The sequence below is a fragment of the Polyodon spathula genome, chromosome 43 (assembly GCF_017654505.1).
Source record: "Polyodon spathula isolate WHYD16114869_AA chromosome 43, ASM1765450v1, whole genome shotgun sequence".
Lineage (NCBI taxonomy): Eukaryota > Metazoa > Chordata > Actinopteri > Acipenseriformes > Polyodontidae > Polyodon > Polyodon spathula.
Window position 1 is genome coordinate 126,530 of NC_054576.1, and position 24,895 is coordinate 151,424.

General features: G+C 44.2%; 1 protein-coding gene and 1 long non-coding RNA gene across 3 annotated transcripts; both read right to left on the minus strand.

Moving 5' to 3' along the window:
* Positions 1-73: 73 nt before the first annotated feature.
* Positions 74-16,932, minus strand: LOC121305396 (tripartite motif-containing protein 16-like). 2 transcript variants are annotated; one of them, XM_041237013.1, is made up of 5 exons: positions 16,801-16,932; positions 14,710-14,886; positions 3,769-3,928; positions 2,456-2,521; positions 74-1,661 (listed from the first exon to the last, which is right to left on the minus strand). In XM_041237013.1, exons 2-5 carry the CDS (start codon positions 14,803-14,805, stop codon positions 1,132-1,134), a joined length of 852 nt encoding a protein of 283 aa, XP_041092947.1. In that variant the 5' UTR covers positions 14,806-14,886; positions 16,801-16,932; the 3' UTR covers positions 74-1,131. The 2 variants fall into 2 exon arrangements, with proteins under 2 accessions (XP_041092947.1, XP_041092948.1); XM_041237014.1 differs by lacking the exon at positions 2,456-2,521.
* Positions 16,933-17,865: 933 nt separating this feature from the next.
* On the minus strand, positions 17,866-21,892 carry LOC121305457. Its single transcript, XR_005948089.1, has 3 exons — positions 21,811-21,892; positions 18,224-18,449; positions 17,866-17,959 (listed from the first exon to the last, which is right to left on the minus strand). It is a non-coding gene; the product is annotated as an uncharacterized LOC121305457 (long non-coding RNA).
* Positions 21,893-24,895: the final 3,003 nt, after the last annotated feature.

The window sequence follows — 24,895 nt, forward strand, 5'->3', positions numbered from 1 at the left end:
AATTGAAGAACAGAAACATAAAATAATGGTTATTAAAATGGTGCTTATTTACATTCATGTTTTGGTTTTAATTTAAAACCTGATTATAAAGATTGCTGACCTTAAACAGTGCTTTGAATAATAATAAACAATAAAATTAACAAACAAACTTCTCCCCCTCTCTAAACACCTTGATTTAAACTACGAAAAAAAGTTGTTGTTTTTTTTCTTCAATAAAGAGTCTTTAATAAAACAGCGCTTAGAACAGTCCTCAAGGTTGTGTGAATAGGGCCCTACATTTCCAATGGAACCACACCAAGTGAAGAGAATTGCTTTCAATCAGGCTCTGCGCAGCTGCAGAGTTTGTCCTGAAGAGGGCGACAAAGGCCAGGCTTAAAACACGTTTCTGCTTTTCCACTGTGGGCAGATTGCACATGTAATGCAATTTGATTGGGATTTACGATATCCATGGAAATGTCTTCTTTCTTGTGATGATATTTCACTCACATTATTGTTAAATTAAGCAAACAGTGATAATATTGAAACTTTGAACTGCCTGACGAGTAGACCCAGTGCATCTAATTAAATGCTCGTTAGGGTAATTATCCAACCATTTCAGAATGGGATCATTTACAAACAAAATTATAATAATAACACAAGGAAAAGGCATCTTGTACCTATTGCTTGCCTGTATAAAGGTATGTATGAAGCCTATTCCTATAAAATACAGGAACACATTGTGGGATTATTTAGTGAGCTACAATCAGTTTAAGAGATACTTCTCAGTACTTGCTGTGGGAATTCTAGCACTGTGCAGAGATGCCAACTAAGTCTGCCACTTGGTGCTGTGTGTGTGTTTGTAATCAATAAATACTCAGGACATATTGAACATTTGATGCTGAAACAGCTGTCCAGTTGTGAGTGTTTACAATTACAAAAACACTCCCCTGACAGATTAAACAGTAAAAATGAGGCTGCCTCGGCCCCAAGTGTAAAAACAAATAATTCACCTCGTTTCACTCTGCAGGGGGCGCCGTTTTACCCCCTAACTTTCATCCAAAGTTGTGTCAGACTGAACATTCCCTTCAGCCGAGGAGTGGAGAGGACAGACAGGGAGTTCAATACAAAGGGTTTCTTACAACACAAGACAGTCTAGTTCAGCTGGCAGATTGTTAGAGGGCTATCATGCCAAAGCCTAATCCCAGGATAGAGCGGCTCAGTGAATGTGGTTTGGAATCTGTGCAGGAGGGTCATTGTGTCAGAGACGCCATAAAAGGACAGAGTGCCGGCATTAAAGTCCAGATACACTCCTATTCTGGGGGAGCGGGGGGCAGTTATTGCAGTGTCATTGTTATTGTGCCAGGCAGTGTAACTGGAATCAGAGCAGAACAAACTCCAGGACTTGTCATTGAATCCAAGAGCACAGGAACAAGCCCCTCCTTTCCTGCTGATTCCTTTATATGTGACTCCTATATCAGCCCCTCCCCCACTCCACTCAGTCTCCCAGTAACAGCGAGTCCCAGACAAACCCTCTCTGCAAAGCACTTGGAACCACCAATCAAATCTCTCTGGGGTATCAGCACATCGCTGGGTCTCTCTCCTCAGTGTCAACTTTCTGTTCCCTTCAGACAGACAGAGGTTTCTATGCACTGTGTTGGGGTCCAGTGTGAGCTGACAGGAATCTGATTGAAGAGAAGAGGACGGGTAGAAGAGAGACGGTTAGAAAAGTCAAATCACTGAGAATGGTACAGAACCAACACAAAGACAGACTGATAAATACATATTACAGCAGGGTCTTTTTATAAAGGCTGTTTCTGAGATAAGGCTACAGCTTGAAAACAGACGAGGCATTAAGGTACAAAGGTACAGAAGGGAGTAAAAGGATTATTTATATTATTTTGGGTGAGTTTATGTGATCAATGCACAAAAGTAATTATGCTATTAATTATAAAATATTAAACACTCCCCTCCAACAAATATTTGCCATTTTACCCAGTCAGACCCCTTGCTCACTAAATCTCTTCAATATTATCCACTCTTCAAATATCTGTCTAATATTTTAATGAGCAATCCATCCCACAAGTGCAGTGATACTGCAATATACATTTCCTACCAGCACAGGATGACTGGGAGGGACAGCTCTTCATTTTACCCCACAGCTGGGTTCACATGCATTGGACATGTATTAAAAGATGGGATGATTATCTATTCAGGGATACCAAGATATTTAGGGAGAGAAAGGTCGGAGTGGAAAAACAGACAAATGCCCCTCCCCCAGTCATTCTGCATGTATTCATCTGAACCAATACTTGTTAGATAGGAGTGTAGATTAACGGGTTCACAATATTATAATAATAATAATAATAATAATAATTGCTGCCCTCAAGCTCCACCCCTCCCTGTCTTGTAGTGTTAGCTCTTCTCACAATGGAGTGACACATCTTTCAATCAAATGTTTCAGTGAAAGCAGACTTGCATTTTAAAAACTCAGCTCTGTTCCTTGGCTCTGGAGCCTGCAGACTGTAAACTGCAACTTCGTTCACTGGGCAGAAAAAAATAGCGAGAAATAGAATTGAAACATGTGGATTAATACACAACACACACACGACTCCAAACAGCAATCTGCTATGCTCTCAATCTTTAAGCTCAGTTCATCAGTGTAGCAAAGGACCAAGCTAACTCCCCCCTCATCAGGAATCCTTCACACAAGAACTCCAAAAACATCCACGTCTTTAATTATATATATATATATATATATATATATATATATATATATATATATATATATATATATATTAAAGAGGTGGATTTTTATTTATTACTCTGTTACCAGCGAGTCTGAACACTAAGTTTCATTCATTGTATTTAAAATAGTCGGACCGACGGGCACAAATAAAAGCTGAAAACTGTTTTTCTCCAACATAAGGTGGCCAAATAAATGCAGTTTAACACAGCACTGGCCTGTACTTTAAACCAGGTTCTGCCCATTTAAGCAAATTAGAACAACAGTAAGGATAACAAGCTGCACTGTTTATTAAAACCTTTAAATCTGTTAACCTGTTCTGCAGTATCTACACCAACTTCAAACACCATTCCCATCACTTCACACCAATTCAAACACATCATTAATACAGACTATTGAGCTTCGAAACACACACTTACTATCGGACTTATAAATTAAGGGACATTCAACGTATTTCATAAGATACATTTGCAAAAAAAAAAATTAAACTGCACTCTTACCGTAGACTTTTGAATATCTATACGGGGCTCAGATTGGTGGAAGAATGGACATTAAACCAGCCAAGCATGCCTCCTCGAATGACATTGAAATGCACCTAAATCCTGGATCTGACTACAGTGTTGATTCTGATATCCCAGCTGCCCTAGCGGTCTCACGGTTGCGCAGTAGAAAAATGAGAACTATGTAGAGGATTTGCAATACAAACAAGACCATGACCTCCAATTCCTATAAATCTTTGAAAATAAAGTGCAGGGCTATAATTAGCATCCTATATGGAATGAATGTGTTGTTTAATGTTTGAATCCCTCTGTCTGTTTGAATGCTATTGTGCTGTTTTCTCATGTAATGTCTTTCGAAACGCTCTTCCTTCCTGCTCTCATCTCTTGGGATGTCACTGTAAATGATGTGCAGCATTTCAACCTGGGGAAATCATTTGAAATAAAACATCTGCAAGAGGACTTTATTAATGTCTTGCATGTCCTGTCCCTCCTCAAGCCATGGTCTATTTGAGAAATCTCTACCAAAGGAATCTATTTCACACCAACCTGTTGTGGTTATTTTGACTAACTCCCCCTTGCAGAAGTCCTCAATGTGGTCTGTAAGTTCAGATACAGCTTTCCTCACGGCCCCAAAAGAGATGTCTGTATTGACAGTAACGCTGGGTAAGTCTCCAGCTTCAGGAGGGGCACAGAGAGACTGGAAATTCTACAACAGGAAAGTGGAGAAAATGAATTTTACTTGAGATTTTCTAACAAGCAGAGATGTTACCTGTAGAAAATTGATGTGTTCCTCTGTCTCTGAATGCTGTCTCAGCTCAGCGTTTCTCCTCCTTCGCTCAGCAATCTCCTGCTGCACTTTCTTTATGCGTCCTTCAGCCTGATTCACTGCAGCCTTCTCGTTAGCTCCTTCTCGTTAACTTTTCTTTATTTCTATGCATACAGATCTCTGAGTGAAAGAACACAGTAGAGGAGACATGGTTAGAACTGATATCAAAAACACATCAGGCATAGACGGCAAACTTCTGTAGATATGTTCCAGTCCATCTGTTAATAATAATAATAATAATAATAATAATAATAATAATAATAATAATAATAATAATAATAACAACAACAACAACACCGTGTAACAATTTTTTTTTTTTTTTTGTTCCTGGGTAGTAAGTGTTATTTCCTAATTGCTTATGCCTCAAAAGTATAGAAAATGGCTATTATTCCCCACAGACGTTGCTTTTGTGACCAGGACAGTGATATTTTGAAATATCACTATTTCCAATGGGAAAACTGGCAAATGTGTGTCTTTTTGTTCACATAAAGTCAGAAAAAAACAACATATGAATCCAAATTAACATGTATTTATACTAAAGTAATACAAAAATGACTACAAAAGATTTAGAAGCGAGTAGTTTTTCGAGATTTGGAAATAGGTAAATGGAGAAATATCACTGTCCTGGTCACAAAAGCAAAGTTTGTGGGGAATAATAGCCATTTTCTATACTTTTGAGGCATAAGCAATTAGGAAATAACACTTACTACCCAGGAACAAAAATTGTGTTACATAGTGTTTTCTATGGCTTACTGATGATGTGTTATTGCCCCACCCCCGATGGCTGGAAGCTGTATTGCAGTCTGCTTGCACCCCCAGAATGCAATGCCCTTGCTGTAATAGGCTGCCTCGTTGATAAACACGGGGTACACAGGCTCCCAGTCACCACAGCAGGGGAGCGTGACCCTTGAAACCAGAGTCTGGAACAGAGGGTCCCCCAAAAACACAGGCTCAAAATCACGATTCTGAGACACAGAAAGAGGGGGGGAGAGAGAAGAAAGTTTTGCAGTCTGTTGCCAATGTATTGTATTTAAATGTGTTATATGTACTGTATTTAAATTAGTATTGCAATAACTACAGTGGAATTGAAGGGACACACTTTGTTGTACCTGGGAATCAGTTCCAGTAGTTTGTTGCCAGTTTACCATCATTAACTGCAGTAAACTGAAAGCACTTTTACCTCCATCCATCCCTAATGCTAACTAACAATCTTTAAAATCCTCTCTTATTATTGTTATTATTAGCTTTATTAACATTATCACAGCCCCCCTTCAAAGGAGACAGACACACTGAACAAACACACACTGACCTGTCTCTCTGGGTGGATACAGGCTGTCAGGACAGATAGACACACACTGACCTGTCTCTCTGGGTGGATACAGGCTGTCAGGACAGATAGACACACACTGACCTGTCTCTCTGGGTGGATGCAGGCTGTCAGGACAGACACACACACACACACTGACCTGTCTCTCTGGGTAGATGCAGGCTGTCAGGACAGACAGACACACACACTATTCAGTGTTACCTGTCTCTCTGGGTGGATGCAGGCTGTCAGGACAGACACTACACACACTGACCTGTCTCTCTGGGTGGATGCAGGCTGTCAGGACAGACAGCACACACATACACACACTGACCTGTCTCTCTGGGTGGATGCAGGCTGTCAGGACAGGCACACACACACTGACCTGTCTCTCTGGGTGGATGCAGGCTGTCAGGACAGATAGACACACACACACAAACCTGTCTCTCTGGGTGGATGCAGGCTGTCAGGACAGACAGACACACACAGATCTACACTGTGACCTGTCTCTCTGGGTGGATGCAGGCTGTCAGGACAGACAGACACACACACTGACCTGTCTCTCTGGGTGGATGCAGGCTGTCAGGACAGACAGACACACACACTGACCTGTCTCTCTGGGTGGATGCAGGCTGTCAGGACAGATGACACACACTGACCTGTCTCTCTGGGTGGATGCAGGCTGTCAGGACAGACAGAGACAGATCTACACTGTGACCTGTGCAGCTGCACTATGGCAGTTCTGTCCAGGGTTTTCTAGGACAGACATAGATCTACACTGACCTGTCTCTCTGGGTGGATGCAGGCTGTCAGGACAGACAGACACACACTGACCTGTCTCTCTGGGTGGATGCAGGCTGTCAGGACAGATAGACACACACACTGACCTGTCTCTCTGGGTGGATGCAGGCTGTCAGGACAGACACACACACACTGACCTGTCTCTCTGGGTGGATGCAGGCTGTCAGGACAGAGACACACACTGACCTGTCTCTCTGGGTGGATGCAGGCTGTCAGACACACACACACACTCTGGGTGGATGCAGGCTGTCAGGACAGACAGACAGACCTGTTCTCTGGGTGGATGCAGGCTGTCAGGACAGATAGACACACACTGACCTGTCTCTCTGGGTGGATGCAGGCTGTCAGGACAGGCACACACACACTGATCTGTCTCTCTGGGTGGATGCAGGCTGTCAGGACAGACAGACAGACACACACACTGACCTGTCTCTCTGGGAGGATGCAGGCTGTCCGGACGCCCTCCTCGTCTCGGGGGTAATCAAAGGGCTGCTGGAGCTCAAAACACTGCAGAGGAGAGGAGGGGAGAGAGAGACCTGGAGAGAGACAGAGAGTTGAGAGAAAGAGGCAGGGCGGGCGAAAAGAGAGAAAGAAAGGGAGAGAAAGAGAGAGGGGGGAGACAGAGAGGGGGAGAGGGAGAGGAAGTTAACATTGTATACAGACAGACTTCCAGACGTCTTAAGAGACAGACACACACTCACAACAGACACAGAGAGACATAGATGGACACATGCACAGATACAAGCAGACAGACTATAGAAAGACACAGTGCTGGGTGCAGCTGCACTATATGCAGACAGTCTCATGTCCACAGACATTCACTAACTCTGTCCAGTGTTATAGAGTGTTAACACTGTGCTGGGGGTAGCTGCACTATATGCAGTTCTGTCCAGGGTTTTCTATTCAGTGTTATAGATCTACACTGTGCTGGGGGTAGCTGCACTATATGCAGTTCTGTCCAGGGTTTTCTATTCAGGTTATAGATCTACACTGTGCTGGGGGTAGCTGCACTATATGCAGTTCTGTCCAGGGTTTTCTATTCAGTGTTATAGATCTACACTGTGCTGGGGGCAGCTGCACTATATGCAGTTCTGTCCAGGGTTTTCTATTCAGTGTTATAGATCTACACTGTGCTGGGTGTAGCTGCACTATATGCAGTTCTGTCCAGGGTTTTCTATTCAGTGTTATAGATCTACACTGTGCTGGGGGTAGCTGCACTATATGCAGTTCTGTCCAGGGTTTTCTATTCAGTGTTATAGATCTACACTGTGCTGGGTGCAGCTGCACTATATGCAGTTCTGTCCAGGGTTTTCTATTCAGTGTTATAGATCTACACTGTGCTGGGGGTAGCTGCACTATATGCAGTTCTGTCCAGGGTTTTCTATTCAGTGTTATAGATCTACACTGTGCTGGGTGCAGCTGCACTATATGCAGTTCTGTCCAGGGTTTTCTATTCAGTGTTATAGATCTACACTGTGCTGGGGGTAGCTGCACTATATGCAGTTCTGTCCAGGGTTCTCTATTCAGTGTTATAGATCTACACTGTGCTGGGGTGCAGCTGCACTATATGCAGTTCTGTCCAGGGTTTTCTATTCAGTGTTATAGATCTACACTGTGCTGGGGGTAGCTGCACTATATGCAGTTCTGTCCAGGGTTTTCTATTCAGTGTTATAGATCTACACTGTGCTGGGTGCAGCTGCACTATATGCAGTTCTGTCCAGGGTTTTCTATTCAGTGTTATAGATCTACACTGTGCTGGGTGCAGCTGCACTATATGCAGTTCTGTCCAGGGTTTTCTCTATTCAGTGTTATAGATCTACACTGTGCTGGGGGTAGCTGCACTATATGCAGTTCTGTCCAGGGTTTTCTATTCAGTGTTATAGATCTACACTGTGCTGGGTGTAGCTGCACTATATGCAGTTCTGTCCAGGGTTTTCTATTCAGTGTTATAGATCTACACTGTGCTGGGTGCAGCTGCACTATATGCAGTTCTGTCCAGGGTTTTCTATTCAGTGTTATAGATCTACACTGTGCTGGGTGCAGCTGCACTATATGCAGTTCTGTCCAGGGTTTTCTATTCAGTGTTATAGATCTACACTGTGCTGGGGGTAGCTGCACTATATGCAGTTCTGTCCAGGGTTTTCTATTCAGTGTTATAGATCTACACTGTGCTGGGTGCAGCTGCACTATATGCAGTTCTATTAGGTGTTTCACTCACCTCAATATCTCTGCTGTGAAGCACCTGTTCAGGTCTGTCTCCAGGTATCTCCTGTTCTGCTTGGATGCTCTGGGATTGGCTAGCAGTGTCTGAGCTCTGAAGCTGCCAGTGCAGAAAGGGGGCGCAGCCCTGCCTCAGCCACTCCTCCTAGCTCATCACCATGGGTATAACCGGTCACAACCACTCTGCTGAGAGGCCGGGAGGGAAAGCCAGTGGAACGTTCCATCTGAGGAGAAGAGGGGTGTGCGAAAATGAAAAAAAAAAAAAAACACATCGATTTTATTTAAATTTAATGAAAACAAAAAGTCAACAACTATTATATGTAACAAAAATAAAAATAAAAATACAGGCACAAGATCTGAGGTCAATTCATACACGCACTCATACAATCAATATCCATAGCTGATCAATGCACCATGCAGCAGTTCCATACATACTGCAGCACCACCACGGGAATCCAATGGGACTTTGTTTGATTTCTAACTGAAGTATCACAGTGATGGGATCTATAATGTAATCCCACACTGTGCCATCATGGTCCTATTTCTTTTACCATGGCAGTGCTGTCTATCCGGTACCATCAATGCACCCGGCAGCAGCAGTACCATACATACTGTAGCACCACAATGGGAATCAATACATGCAAAAATTCCCCACAGTGGCTTTCACCTTTTTTGGACTGTGGGAGGAAACCGGTGCGCTTGGGGGCAAAAAAAACCCCATGCAAACACATTGGGGAGAACATGCAAACTCCACATAGACAGACAGACAGACCCTCATTTAAGAGTTCAATAAAGCAATTGTGAGCACCTCCTCAGCTGGAACAAAACCCAACAGAGGTACAGACAGACAAACAGACAGGAAGGTCCCCAGGACCAGGACTGGGAAACACTGTACCAGATATACAGAAAAATGTTTCAGTGTGACAGACTGACCAAACTTTGTCCTAGTGACCTCTGACACTGAAAATAAAGTTTTGAGCTTAAAAGCTAACTCGTTATACAAGCAGAGAGATTGTTATCATTTGCCATTTGTGCCGAATATTGTATTAAAAATGCACTGCACAGTTTACAGTCATACTAAAGTACAGGGAAGCATTGTGAAGCACAGAGAGAGGGGCAGTGGTAAAGCACAGGGAAGCATTGTGAAGCACAGAGAGAGGGGCAGTGGTAAAGCACAGGGAAGCATTGTGAAGCACAGAGAGAGGGGCAGTGGTAAAGTAAAGCACAGGGAAGCATTGTGAAGCACAGAGAGAGGGGCAGTGGTAAAGTAAAGCACAGGGAAGCATTGTGAAGCACAGAGAGAGGGGCAGTGGTAAAGTAAAGCACAGGGAAGCATTGTGAAGCACAGAGAGAGGGGCAGTGGTAAAGCACAGGGAAGCATTGTGAAGCACAGAGAGAGGGGCAGTGGTAAAGTAAAGCACAGGGAAGCATTGTGAAGCACAGAGAGAGGGGCAGTGGTAAAGTAAAGCACAGGGAAGCATTGTGAAGCACAGAGAGAGGGGCAGTGGTAAAGCACAGGGAAGCATTGTGAAGCACAGAGAGAGGGGCAGTGGTAAAGCACAGAGAGAGGGGCAGTGGTAAAGCAGGGAAGCATTGTGAAGCACAGAGAGAGGGGCAGTGGTAAAGCACAGGGAAGCATTGTGAAGCACAGAGAGAGGGGCAGTGGTAAAGCACAGGGAAGCATTGTGAAGCACAGAGAGAGGGGCAGTGGTAAAGTAAAGCACAGGGAAGCATTGTGAAGCACAGAGAGAGGGGCAGTGGTAAAGTAAAGCACAGGGAAGCATTGTGAAGCACAGAGAGAGGGGCAGTGGTAAAGTAAAGCACAGGGAAGCATTGTGAAGCACAGAGAGAGGGGCAGTGGTAAAGCACAGGGAAGCATTGTGAAGCACAGAGAGAGGGGCAGTGGTAAAGTAAAGCACAGGGAAGCATTGTGAAGCACAGAGAGAGGGGCAGTGGTAAAGGTAAAGCACAGGGAAGCATTGTGAAGCACAGAGAGAGGGGCAGTGGTAAAGTAAAGCACAGGGAAGCATTGTGAAGCACAGAGAGAGGGGCAGTGGTAAAGCACAGGGAAGCATTGTGAAGCACAGAGAGAGGGGCAGTGGTAAAGCACAGGGAAGCATTGTGAAGCACAGAGAGAGGGGCAGTGGTAAAGCACAGGGAAGCATTGTGAAGCACAGAGAGAGGGGCAGTGGTAAAGTAAAGCACAGGGAAGCATTGTGAAGCACAGAGAGAGGGGCAGTGGTAAAGTAAAGCACAGGGAAGCATTGTGAAGCACAGAGAGAGGGGCAGTGGTAAAGCACAGGGAAGCATTGTGAAGCACAGAGAGAGGGGCAGTGGTAAAGTAAAGCACAGGGAAGCATTGTGAAGCACAGAGAGAGGGGCAGTGGTAAAGCACAGGGAAGCATTGTGAAGCACAGAGAGAGGGGCAGTGGTAAAGCACAGGGAAGCATTGTGAAGCACAGAGAGAGGGGCAGTGGTAAAGTAAAGCACAGGGAAGCATTGTGAAGCACAGAGAGAGGGGCAGTGGTAAAGCACAGGGAAGCATTGTGAAGCACAGAGAGAGGGGCAGTGGTAAAGCAAGCAGGGAAGCATTGTGAAGCACAGAGAGAGGGGCAGTGGTAAAGCACAGGGAAGCATTGTGAAGCACAGAGAGAGGGGCAGTGGTAAAGCAAAGGGAAGCAGTGAAGCACAGAGAGAGGAGCAGTTGTGTGAAGCACAGAGAGAGGGGCAGTGGTAAAGTAAAGCACAGGGAAGCATTGTGAAGCACAGAGAGAGGGGCAGTGGTAAAGTAAAGCACAGGGAAGCATTGTGAAGCACAGAGAGAGGAGCAGTGGTAAAGTAAAGCACAGGGAAGCATTGTGAAGCACAGAGAGAGGGGCAGTGGTAAAGTAAAGCACAGGGAAGCATTGTGAAGCACAGAGAGAGGGGCAGTGGTAAAGTAAAGCACAGGGAAGCATTGTGAAGCACAGAGAGAGGGGCAGTGGTAAAGTAAAGCACAGGGAAGCATTGTGAAGCACAGAGAGAGGGGCAGTGGTAAAGTAAAGCACAGGGAAGCATTGTGAAGCACAGAGAGAGGGGCAGTGGTAAAGCACAGGGAAGCATTGTGAAGCACAGAGAGAGGGACAGTGGTAAAGTAAAGCACAGGGAAGCATTGTGAAGCACAGAGAGAGGGGCAGTGGTAAAGTAAAGCACAGGGAAGCATTGTGAAGCACAGAGAGAGGGACAGTGGTAAAGTAAAGCACAGGGAAGCATTGTGAAGCACAGAGAGAGGGGCAGTGGTAAAGCACAGGGAAGCATTGTGAAGCACAGAGAGAGGGGCAGTGGTAAAGTAAAGCACAGGGAAGCATTGTGAAGCACAGAGAGAGGGGCAGTGGTAAAGCACAGGGAAGCATTGTGAAGCACAGAGAGAGGGGCAGTGGTAAAGTAAAGCACAGGGAAGCATTGTGAAGCACAGAGAGAGGGGCAGTGGTAAAGTAAAGCACAGGGAAGCATTGTGAAGCACAGAGAGAGGGGCAGTGGTAAAGTAAAGCACAGGGAAGCATTGTGAAGCACAGAGAGAGGGGCAGTGGTAAAGTAAAGCACAGGGAAGCATTGTGAAGCACAGAGAGAGGGACAGTGGTAAAGTAAAGCACAGGGAAGCATTGTGAAGCACAGAGAGAGGGACAGTGGTAAAGTAAAGCACAGGGAAGCATTGTGAAGCACAGAGAGAGGGGCAGTGGTAAAGCACAGGGAAGCATTGTGAAGCACAGAGAGAGGGGCAGTGGTAAAGTAAAGCACAGGGAAGCATTGTGAAGCACAGAGAGAGGGGCAGTGGTAAAGTAAAGCACAGGGAAGCATTGGAAGCACAGAGAGAGGGGCAGTGGTAAAGCACAGGGAAGCATTGTGAAGCACAGAGAGAGGGACAGTGGTAAAGTAAAGCACAGGGAAGCATTGTGAAGCACAGAGAGAGGGGCAGTGGTAAAGTAAAGCACAGGGAAGCATTGTGAAGCACAGAGAGAGGGGCAGTGGTAAAGTAAAGCACAGGGAAGCATTGTGAAGCACAGAGAGAGGAGCAGTGGTGGTAAAGCACAGGGAAGCATTGTGAAGCACAGAGAGAGGAGCAGAGGTAAAGCACAGGGAAGCATTGTGAAGCACAGAGAGAGGGGCAGGTCTCTCTCCCTAACATTTCAAGCACGAGTCCCATTGTAAAGCAATCGTGAGAGGGATAGCCAGTGTGTAGGAGGGAGTGGTTCATTTAGTGTCCCATTGTGAAAAAAGCACAGAGAAGAGGGTAGGGGAGTGGTAAACAAGTAAAGCACAGGGAAGCATTGTGAACACTCCGTGTTCACTGCAGTTGGTGTCATAAAGTAAAGCACAGGGAAGCATTGTGAAGCACAGAGAGAGGCAGTGGTAAAGTAAAGCACAGGGAAGCATTGTGAAGCACAGAGAGAGGGGCAGTGGTAAAGCACAGGGAAGCATTGTGAAGCACAGAGAGAGGGACAGTGGTAAAGTAAAGCACAGGGAAGCATTGTGAAGCACAGAGAGAGGGACAGTGGTAAAGTAAAGCACAGGGAAGCATTGTGAAGCACAGAGAGAGGGGCAGTGGTAAAGTAAAGCACAGGGAAGCATTGTGAAGCACAGAGAGAGGGGCAGTGGTAAAGTAAAGCACAGGGAAGCATTGTGAAGCACAGAGAGAGGGAGCAGTGGTAAAGTACAGGGAGATAGGGACAGTGGTAAAGCACAGGGAAGCATTGTGAAGCACAGAGAGAGGGGCAGTGGTAAAGCACAGGGAAGCATTGTGAAGCACAGAGAGAGGGGCAGTGGTAAAGTAAAGCACAGGGAAGCATTGTGAAGCACAGAGAGAGGGACAACTCAGCTCTGTTCCTTGGCTCTGGAGCCTGCAGACTGTAAACTGCAACTTCGTTCACTGGGCAGAAAAAAATAGCGAGAAATAGAATTGAAACATGTGGATTAATACACAACACACACACGACTCCAAACAGCAATCTGCTATGCTCTCAATCTTTAAGCTCAGTTCATCAGTGTAGCAAAGGACCAAGCGAACTCCCCCCTCATCAGGAATCCTTCACACAAGAACTCCAAAAACATCCACGTCTTTAATTTATATATATATATAATTAAAGAGGTGGATTTTTATTTATTACTCTGTTACCAGCGAGTCTGAACACTAAGTTTCATTCATTGTATTTAAAATAGTCGGACCGACGGGCACAAATAAAAGCTGAAAACTGTTTTTCTCCAACATAAGGTGGCCAAATAAATGCAGTTTAACACAGCACTGGCCTGTACTTTAAAACAGGTTCTGCCCATTTAAGCAAATTAGAACAACAGTAAGGATAACAAGCTGCACTGTTTATTAAAACCTTTAAATCTGTTAACCTGTTCTGCAGTATCTACACCAACTTCAAACACCATTCCCATCACTTCACACCAATTCAAACACATCATTAATACAGACTATTGAGCTTCGAAACACACACTTACTATCGGACTTATAAATTAAGGGGCATTCAACGTATTTCATAAGATACATTTGCAAAAAAAAAAATTAAACTGCACTCTTACCGTAGACTTTTGAATATCTATACGGGGCTCAGATCGGTGGAAGAATGGACATTAAACCAGCCAAGCATGCCTCCTCGAATGACATTGAAATGCACCTAAATCCTGGATCTGACTACAGTGTTGATTCTGATATCCCAGCTGCCCTAGCGGTCTCACGGTTGCGCAGTAGAAAAACGAGAACTATGTAGAGGATTTGCAATACAAACAAGACCATGACCTCCAATTCCTATAAATCTTTGAAAATAAAGTGCAGGGCTATAATTAGCATCCTATATGGAATGAATGTGTTGTTTAATGTTTGAATCCCTCTGTCTGTTTGAATGCTATTGTGCTGTTTTCTCATGTAATGTCTTTCGAAACTCTCTTCCTTCCTGCTCTCATCTCTTGGGATGTCACTGTAAATGATGTGCAGCATTTCAACCTGGGGAAATCATTTGAAATAAAACATCTGCAAGAGGACTTTATTAATGTCTTGCAAGACCTGTCCCTCCTCAAGCCATGGTCTATTTGAGAAATCTCTACCAAAGGAATCTATTTCACACCAACCTGTTGTGGTTATTTTGACTAATTCCCCCTTGCAGAAGTCCTCAATGTGGTCTGTAAGTTCAGATAGAGCTTTCCTCACAGCCACAAAAGAGATTTCTGTATTGACAGTAAAGCTGGGTAAGTCTCCAGCTTCAGGAGGGGCACAGAGAGACTGGAAATTCTACAACAGGAAAGTGGAGAAAATGAATTTTACTTGAGATTTTCTAACAAGCAGAGATGTTACCTGTAGAAAATGGATGTGTTCCTCTGTCTCTGAATGCTGTTTCAGCTCAGCGTTTCTCCTCCTTCGCTCAGCAATCTCCTGCTCCAGTTTCTTCATGCGTCCTTCAGCCTGATTCACTGCAGCCTTCTCGTTAGCTCCTTCTCGTTAACTTTCCTTTATTTCTATGCATACAGATCTCTGAGTGAAAGAACACAGTAGAGGAGACATGGTTACAATTGATATCAAAAACACATCAGGCATAGACGGCAAACTTCTGTAGATATGTTCCAGTCCATCTGTTAATAATAATAATAATAATAATAATAATAATAATAATAATAATAATAATAATAATAATAATAATAATAATAACAACAACACCGTGTAACAATTTTTTTTTTTTTTTTTGTTCCTGGGTAGTAAGTGTTATTTCCTAATTGCTTATGCCTCAAAAGTATAGAAAATGGCTATTATTCCCCACAGACGTTGCTTTTGTGACCAGGACAGTGATATTTTGAAATATCACTATTTCCAATGGGAAAACGGGCAAATGTGTGTCTTTTCGTTCACATAAAGTCAGAAAAAAACAACATATGAATCCAAATTAACATGTACTTATACTAAAGTAATACAAAAATTACTATAAAAGATTTAGAAGCGAGTAGTTTTTCGAGATTTGGAAATAGGTAAATGAGAAATATCACTGTCCTGGTCACAAAAGCAAAGTTTGTGGGGAATAATAGCCATTTTCTATACTTTTGAGGCATAAGCAATTAGGAAATAACACTTACTACCCACGAACAAAAATTGTGTTACATAGTGTTTTCTATGGCTTATTGATGATGTGTTATTGCCCCACCCCCGATGGCTGGAAGTTGTATTGCAGTCTGCTTGCACCCCCAGAATGCAATGCCCTTGCTGTAATAGGCTGCCTCGTTGATAAACACGGGGTACACAGGCTCCCAGTCACCACAGCAGGGGAGCGTGACCCCTGAAACCAGAGTCTGGAACAGAGGGTCCCCCAAAAACACAGGCTCAAAATCACGATTCTGAGACACAGAAAGAGGGGGGGAGAGAGAAGAAAGTTTTGCAGTCTGTTGCCAATGTATTGTATTTAAATGTGTTATATGTACTGTATTTAAATTAGTATTGCAATAACTACAGTGGAATTGAAGGGACACACTTTGTTGTACCTGGGAATCAGTTCCAGTAGTTTGTTGCCAGTTTACCGTCATTAACTGCAGTAAACTGAAAGCACTTTTACCTCCATCCATCCCTAATGCTAACTAACAATCTTTAAAATCCTCTCTTATTATTGTTATTATTAGCTTTATTAACATTATCACAGCCCCCCTTCAAAGGAGACAGACACACTGAACAAACACACACTGACCTGTCTCTCTGGGTGGATACAGGCTGTCAGGACAGATAGACACACACTGACCTGTCTCTCTGGGTGGATGCAGGCTGTCAGGACAGACAGACACACACTGACCTGTCTCTCTGGGTGGCATGCAGGACACACAAAACTGGACAGAGGGACCCCCTATGTCGACAGTCCTGTCGTGTGTTGTGTGACTGGGAGCTCCCACCACGTCCGACAGTCCCTGTCTATCTGTGTGGACCTGGACAGAGGACCCACCGATGTCCGACAGTCCTGTCTATCTGTTTGGACTGGACAGAATACCCCCTTATTTCCGACAGTCCTGTCTGTTTTGTGGTGTGACTGGCCAGAGACCCACCTCCGACTTATAGTGACCTGTCTCTCTGGGTGGATGCAGGACAGATAGACACAGGACCTGTCTCTCTGGGTGGATGCAGGCTGTCAGGACATAGACACACACTGACCTGTCTGGGTGGATGCAGGCTGTCAGGGGTGGATACAGGCTGTCAGGACAGACAGACACACACTGACCTGTCTCTCTGGGTGGATGCAGGCTGTCAGGACAGACAGACACACAGGACATGCAGGCTGTCAGGACAGATAGACACACACTGACCTGTCTCTCTGGATGGATCTCTCTGACCTGTCTCTCTGGGTGGATGCAGGCTGTCAGACACACACACTGACCTGTCTCTCTGGGTGGATGACAGACAGACACACACACTGACCTGTCTCTCTGGGAAGATGCAGGCTGTCCGGACGCCCTCCTCGTCTCGGGGGTAATCAAAGGGCTGCTGGAGCTCAAAACACTGCAGAGGAGAGGAGGGGAGAGAGAGACCTGGAGAGAGACAGAGAGTTGAGAGAAAGGGGCAAGGGGGGAGAAAAGAGAGAAAGAAAGGGAGAGAAGAGAGAGGGGGGAGACAGAGAGGGGGAGAGGGAGAGGAAGAGAAAGGGGCACAGACAGGAGAAAAGAGACACAGAGAGACAAAGGGCACAGATAAGACTCAAAAACAGAGAGAGGGGGGAGAGGGAGAGGAAGTTAACATTGTATAGGGAGACAGACTTACAGACAGACTTCTGGGACGCACAGACTTAAGCAGACAGACACACACTCACAACAGATTCAGAGAGACCATAGATGGACACTACACTGTAGAGAGCAGAGAGACTCAGCACACACAAACAGACAGGGTTCTGAGACAGACACACATTCACAACAGACACAGACATACACTGTGCTGGACACACAGAGACACAGACAGACTCAAAAACAGAATGACACAGTTCTGTCCACAGTTCTCTATTCAGTGTTATAGATCTACACTGTGCTGGGGGTAGCTGCACTATATGCAGTTCTGTCCAGGGTTGTCTTAAGAGACAGACACACACTCACAACAGACATTGTACTAGAGACAGAGATTCCACACGTCACAGAGAGACAGACACACTGTGCTCAAAACAGACAGCACAGACACACACACACACACAAACAGACAGTTCTGTCCAGGGTTTTCTATTCAGTGTTATAGATCACACTGTGAGACAGTTCTGTCCACTATTCATAGACTACACACAGCACATGCAGGTCCAGGGTTTTCTATTCAGTGTTATAGACTACACATTCAGCTGCACTATAGCAGTTCTGTCCAGGGTTTTCATTCAGTGTTATAGATTACAGTGTTGCACATAGATCTCCACACTGTTATACAGACAGAGCTGCACGACACAAATTCTATTCAGTGTTATTAGCTGCACTATATGCACACAGACGACACAAATGGTCACACAATAGTTCTATAAAGTCCAGGACATGTCCTACGAGACGTCTCATCATGTTGCAGATATCTGATCGAATTAGTCCTATGGGCTAGGGACCAATTTCAAGAGCTATGGAAGAGGAGAGAGAGGAGGTTAATGCAGTTATACTGTCCAGGGTTTTCTATTCAGTGTTATAGATCTACACTGTGCTGGGGGTAGCTGCACTATATGCAGTTCTGTCCAGGGTTTTCTATTCAGTGTTATAGATCTACACTGTGCTGGGTGCAGCTGCACTATATGCAGTTCTGTCCAGGGTTTTCATTCAGTGTTATAGATCTACACTGTGCTGGGTGCAGCTGCACTATATGCAGTTCTATTAGGTGTTTCACTCACCTCAATATCTCTGCTGTGAAGCACCTGTTCAGGTCTATCTCCAGGTATCTCTTGTTCTGCTTGGATGCTCTGGGATTGGCTAGCAGTGTCTGAGCTCTGAAGCTGCCAGTGCAGAAAGGGGGCGCCGCCGTGCCTCAGCCACTCCTCCTAGCTCATCACCATGGGTATAACCGGTCACAACCACTCTGCTGAGAGGCCGGGAGGGAAAGCCAGTGGAACGTTCCATCTGAGGAGAAGAGGGGTGTGAGAAAATGAAAAAAAAAAACACATCGATTTTATTTAAATTTAATGAAAACAAAGAGTCAACAACTATTATATGCAACAAAAATAAAAATAAAAATACAGGCACAAGATCTGAGGTCAATTCATACACGCACTCATACAATCAATATCCATAGCTGATCAATGCACCATGCAGCAGTTCCATACATACTGCAGCACCACCACGGGAATCCAATGGGACTTTGTTTGATTTCTAACTGAAGTATCACAGTGATGGGATCTATAATGTAATCCCACACTGTGCCATCATGGTCCTATTTCTTTTACCATGGCAGTGCTGTCTATCCGGTACCATCAATGCACCCGGCAGCAGCAGTACCATACATACTGTAGCACCACAATGAGAATCAATACATGCAAACATTCCCCACAGCGGCTTTCACCTTTTTTGGACTGTGGGAGGAAACCGGTGCGCTCGGGGGCGAAAATAACCCCACGCAAACACATTGGGGAGAACATGCAAACTCCACATAGACAGACAGACAGACCCTCATTTAAGAGTTCAATAAAGCAATTGTGAGCAGCTCTTCAGCTGGAACAAAACCCAGCAGAGGTACATACAGACAAACAGACAGGAAGGTCCCCAGGACCAGGACTGGGAAACACTGTACCAGATATACAGAAAGATGTTTCAGTGTGACAGACTGACCAAACTTTGTCCTGGTGACCTCTGACACTGAAAATAAAGTTTTGAGCTTAAAAGCTAACTCGTTATACAAGCAGAGCGATTGTTATCATTTGCCATTTGTGCCGAATATTGTATTAAAAATGCACTGCACAGTTTACAGTCATACTAAAGCACAGGGAAGCATTGTGAAGCACAGAGAGACAGGCATACTAAAGCACAGGGAAGCATTGTGAAGCACAGAGAGAGGGACAGTGGTAAAGCACAGGGAAGCATTGTGAAGCACAGAGAGAGGGGCAGTGGTAAAGCACAGGGAAGCATTGTGAAGCACAGAGAGAGGGGCAGTGGTAAAGTAAAGCACAGGGAAGCATTGTGAAGCACAGAGAGAGGGGCAGTGGTAAAGCACAGGGAAGCATTGTGAAGCACAGAGAGAGGGGCAGTGGTAAAGTAAAGCAGGGAAGCATTGTGAAGCAAAGAGAGAGGACAGTGGTAAAGCACAGGGAAGCATTGTGAAGCACAGAGCACAGAGAGAGGGGCAGTGGTAAAGTAAAGCACAGGGAAGCATTGTGAAGCATTGTGAAGCATTGTGAAGCACAGAGAGCAGTGGTAAAGCACAGGGAAGCATTGTGAAGCACAGAGAGAGAAGCAGTGGTAAAGTAAAGCAGTGAAGCACAGAGAGAGGGGCAGTGGTAAAGTAAAGCACAGGGAAGCATTGTGAAGCACAGAGAGAGGGGCAGTGGTAAAGCACAGGGAAGCATTGTGAAGCACAGAGAGAGGGGCAGTGGGTAAAGCACAGGGAAGCATTGTGAAGCACAGAGAAAGCACAGGGAAGCATTGTGAAGCACAGAGAGAGGGGCAGTGGTAAAGCACAGGGAAGCATTGTGAAGCACAGAGAGAGGGGCAGTGGTAAAGTAAAGCACAGGGAAGCATTGTGAAGCACAGAGAGAGGGGCAGTGGTAAAGTAAAGCACAGGGAAGCATTGTGTGTAAAGCACAGGGAAGCATTGTGAAGCACAGAGAGAGGGGCAGTGGTAAAGTAAAGCACAGGGAAGCATTGTGAAGCACAGAGAGAGGGGCAGTGGTAAAGTAAAGCACAGGGAAGCATTGTGAAGCACAGAGAGAGGGGCAGCACAGAGAGAGGGGCAGTGGTAAAGTAAAGCACAGGGAAGCATTGTGAAGGGAAGCACAGGGAAGCATTGTGAAGCACAGAGAGAGGGGCAGTGGTAAAAAAAAAAAAAAAAAAAAAAAAAAAAAAAAAAAAAAAAAAAAAAAAAAAAAAAAAAAAAAGCACAGGGAAGAAGCACAGAGAGAGGGGCAGTGGTAAAGTAAAGCACAGAAGCATTGTGAAGCACAGAGGTAAAGTAAAGCACAGGGAAGCATTGTGAAGCACAGAGAGAGGGGCAGTGGTAAAGTAAAGCACAGGGAAGCATTGTGAAGCACAGGGAAGCATTGTGAAGCACAGAGAGAGGGGCAGTGGGTAAAGCACAGGGAAGCATTGTGAAGCACAGAGAGAGGAGGGGCAGTGGTAAAGTAAAGCACAGCACAGGAAGCATTGTAAAGCACAGGGAAGCATTGTGAAGCACAGGCAGTGGAAGCATTGTGAGCACAGGGAAGCATTGTGAAGCACAGAGAGAGGGGCAGTGGTAAAGTAAAGCACAGGGAAGCATTGTGAAGCGCAGAGAGAGGGCACAGGGAAGCATTGTGAGTAAAGCACAGGGAAGCATTGTGAAGCACAGAGAGAGGGGCAGTGGTAAAGTAAAGCACAGGGAAGCATTGTGAAGCACAGAGAGAGCAGTGGTAAAGCACAGGGAAGCATTGTGAAGCACAGGCAGTGGTAAAGTAAAGCACAGGGAAGCAGCACAGAGAGAGGGGCAGTGGTAAAGCACAGGGAAGCATTGTGAAGCACAGAGAGAGGGGCAGTGGTAAAGTAAAGCACAGGGAAGCATTGTGAAGCACAGAGAGACAGTGGTAAAGTAAAGCACAGGGAAGATTGGAAGCAGGTGCAGTGGTAAAGCACAGGGAAGCATTGTGAAGCAAGCAGTGGTAAAGTAAAGCACAGGGAAGCATTGTGAAGCACAGAGAGAGGGGCAGTGGTAAAGCACAGGGAAGCATTGTGAAGCACAGAGAGAGGGGCAGTGGTAAAGTAAAGCACAGGGAAGCATTGTGAAGCACAGAGAGAGGGGCAGTGGTGAAGCACAGAGAGAGGGGCAGTGGTAAAGTAAAGCACAGGGAAGCATTGTTGTAAAACAGGGAAGCACAGAGAGAGGGGCAGAGAGCACAGGGAAGCATTGTGAAGCACAGAGAGAGGGGCAGTGGGTAAAGCACAGGGAAGCATTGTGAAGCACAGAAGCATTGTGAAGCACAGAGAGAGGGACAGTGGTAAAGTAAAGCAAGCATTGTGAAGCACAGAGAGAGGGGAAGCAGTGGTAAAGTAAAGCACAGGGAAGCATTGTGAAGCACAGAGAGAGGGACAGTGGTAAAGTAAAGCACAGGGAAGCATTGTGAAACAGACAGAGACAGTGGTGTAAAGCATAATTAAAAACAGCATAAGCCTTATAAACAGAAAAGTGTAATGAAACACAATGAAAGTTTGATAAATCATTGGAATGCATTGTTAAGCACAGAGCTATGGTGCGAAAAATATTCATTCGTTATTTTAAGTTCTGCAATTTCCTTCCTACCAGTTTTCGCAGTGTTATTTCCTTCAGAATTAACTGCCTGCCCGGAACTGTAAAAACACCGGTTTTCGCTGCAACACGGAAACAACGCCCCATTGGCAGACAGGAAATAGGGCAATACCTGGCTTCACTCATATACTTAACATTGGAGTAGCAGCCATTTTGGTTGAGGATAAAATAAACCGCATTACAGAAAATATCCGCAAGATGGCACCAAAGGACAGATAGTTTTTGCAGCAGCTGATAACCTTTTACACAACTTTTTCTTGTTTTCCTCTTACGATACTGTGTTTCGGAGTTTTCAATTCAACCCCCTGTCACTATTATTATATTATATAAAAACAGAACTGTGTGATTGAACACTGCCTTTCAGATTTGAACGTAATCACGCTGCGAAACAAATTGCGACATACTGGACAGAATACAATCGCTACAGAATTCAGGACAAAAAAAAATAATGCTTCAATAGTGAACTGGGTGCAAGCCCGCTGAGGTGAGGCACACACTGGACCAGCTCCCTGAAAACAATATCTGTTAAGATCTCAAAAACCATAATAGTAACAAAACTAAACAAAAAAAAAAAAAAAAAAGTTTTTTTGTTTTTTTTTTGGTGGTTTTGTGTCATGATGTTAATTTGGACGAGACAAAACCAGCACAAGCGGAGCGCAAAGTACCAAGCCAGGTATGGGTTTGTTCCGTTATGGTAAGGGGAGGGGGGGTTTATGTGACGTCACTCGTTTTACCTCTAACGCTGGATTTTGGAGATACGGAGGTGAAAGTTCAGGACCTGGAAGGCCGAGGTGATTCTGGTTTTCATTCCAGCTCAGCTCTTAATGACCTAATTGGCGTGATTGGAACCCCTTAACCTTTCTTTCCTGGGACCGATACAAATGGGTAAATTGGTCCAATCAAGAATCCTGACCTATACCATCCTATCCCATCAATGTGTATAACATCAACGCATCAATATGTTAAATTATAGGGCAATAAAAACAACTGGCCTATACCAGAGGTCAAGAGGAGCCGCAAATAAAGTTTCATTTTATTATAGTGCTCATGTAGAGAAGCTATAGGAATGGGTCATTAATTATTTCATCTCTGCATTCCAACGTTTCACTTTGAAACTCGAAAAGTACATTTTAACTCCCTGCTTTTATACAGTCAGTCTCAAATAACAAACAAAAAGTCTTCATTCTAACCAGGAAGCACACTGCTCCCTTATTTGATTATTTAACTAGCTGACAGTCACGCATCCTTATTAATCCCGTGCAGACTGTGGCCGAGGGGTAATGAGGGGATTTAATTAATAGCCAGTTAACCCCTCGGCCAGAATATCAAAGCCTGTAGCTGTCTGCGCTCAAGGTGTAAGAGATGAGACGTAAGTTTGGCGCAAGGCGCAAGGTGCTGGTTACGCAACCAGCCTACTATTTGTTTACTAATTGTTTGTTTGGCCCTTGTGCCCTTTTGTTTTGTGTTTGTTTAAATCTTTTGAGTATTAATAAAACGTTGGACGCCTTAGCGTCACTGTTTGGAGTCTGTGTTTCTGGTCTGGCGTCTCCACTTCAAGCCACCCTTTCACAATGCTATATTAAATAAAGATTGATTTGATTGATTGATTGATTGATCTGCACTTTTCGTTCACAAATCTTTACTGCCATTCAAATATCGCCCAATTTACATTGAATACAGCAGAGTAATACGCTTCGATATGCATCCACAAAGACTTTAATACAAACTCTTAAACTATTATTACTGTCACGTTTCTCTATGAACAATAGCATGCAAAGCTAACTCCACAGGGCCCATTCCCGGAGCAAATACTCTGGTTTTCTGTGTTTATTTTCCATTTCTCGCTTTAGCCTTTAACTGCTGCTGCTGCTGCTGCTGAGTACCGGATAAAGAGAAACATTGTTTTAAATTAGCGGGGATGAGAGACAGAGAAAGCAAACCAGTAGCGCTGCTTCCACTAGAAGCTAACAAACTGAATACGAATGCGAGCAGACTGCAGGCAGAATGAAATGCAGGTTCAGCTAGAATCAGGAGAGAGCAATGCTGCACAATGCTGTTTGTAACCCAACTCATATAGGAGGGTAAAAAAACAACGAAACAACTTTATATGGTAATTCGTGTTTGATTAAGAAAGAAAGAAAACGAATTGGCTCAAAATATGTTTAAAGAGATATCACAGGGTGATAAAACAAAAACAACAGACGCTCAACAAACGCTATCTCGCCAGCCCCTGTATTATGATGCGCTCAATTCAATGTATCTTCATAAGTAGGACAGGGTGCGTAGCAGCGCGGTGGCGGTTAGCGCTGCTGCTGCCTGCCTGCCTCACAACCCCAGTGCCCTGGGTTCAATTCCCCGTCTCGGGGTGGGGGGTCTGTGTATGAAGATAGGATTTAATTACATCGTATTACATTTTTTTTTCTTTTTTTTGTTCCTGGGTAGTAAGTGTTATTTCCTAATTGCTTATGCCTCAAAAGTATAGAAAATGGCTATTATTGCCCACAAACTTTGCTTTTGTGACAGTGATGTTTCAAAATATCACTATTTCCAATGGGAAAACGGGCGAATGTGTGTCTTTTCGTTCACATAAAGTCAGAAAAAAACAACATATGAATCCAAATTAACATGTATTTATACTAAAGTAATACAAAAGATGACTACAAAAGATTTAGAAGTGAGAAGTTTTTCGAGATTTACGATTATACTGTAAATACAGTATAATCGTAAACACTTGGGAGAGATTTCAAGGTAAGTATAAAAAAAATTGTATGAGGAACTATATATATATATATATATATATATATATATATATATATATATATATATATATATATATATATATATCAAGGACTAAAAACAGTTCACCATCACATGTCAGCAGCAGAGGTTAACAGCATGCAATCATTTACAGTGCATTTAATAACACAGTCATTTACAATGCATTTAATAACATGCAGTCATTTACAATGCATTTAATAACATGCAGTCATTTACAATGCATTTAATAACATGCAGTCATTTACAATGCATTTAATAACATGCAGTCATTTACAATGCATTTAATAACATGCAGTCATTT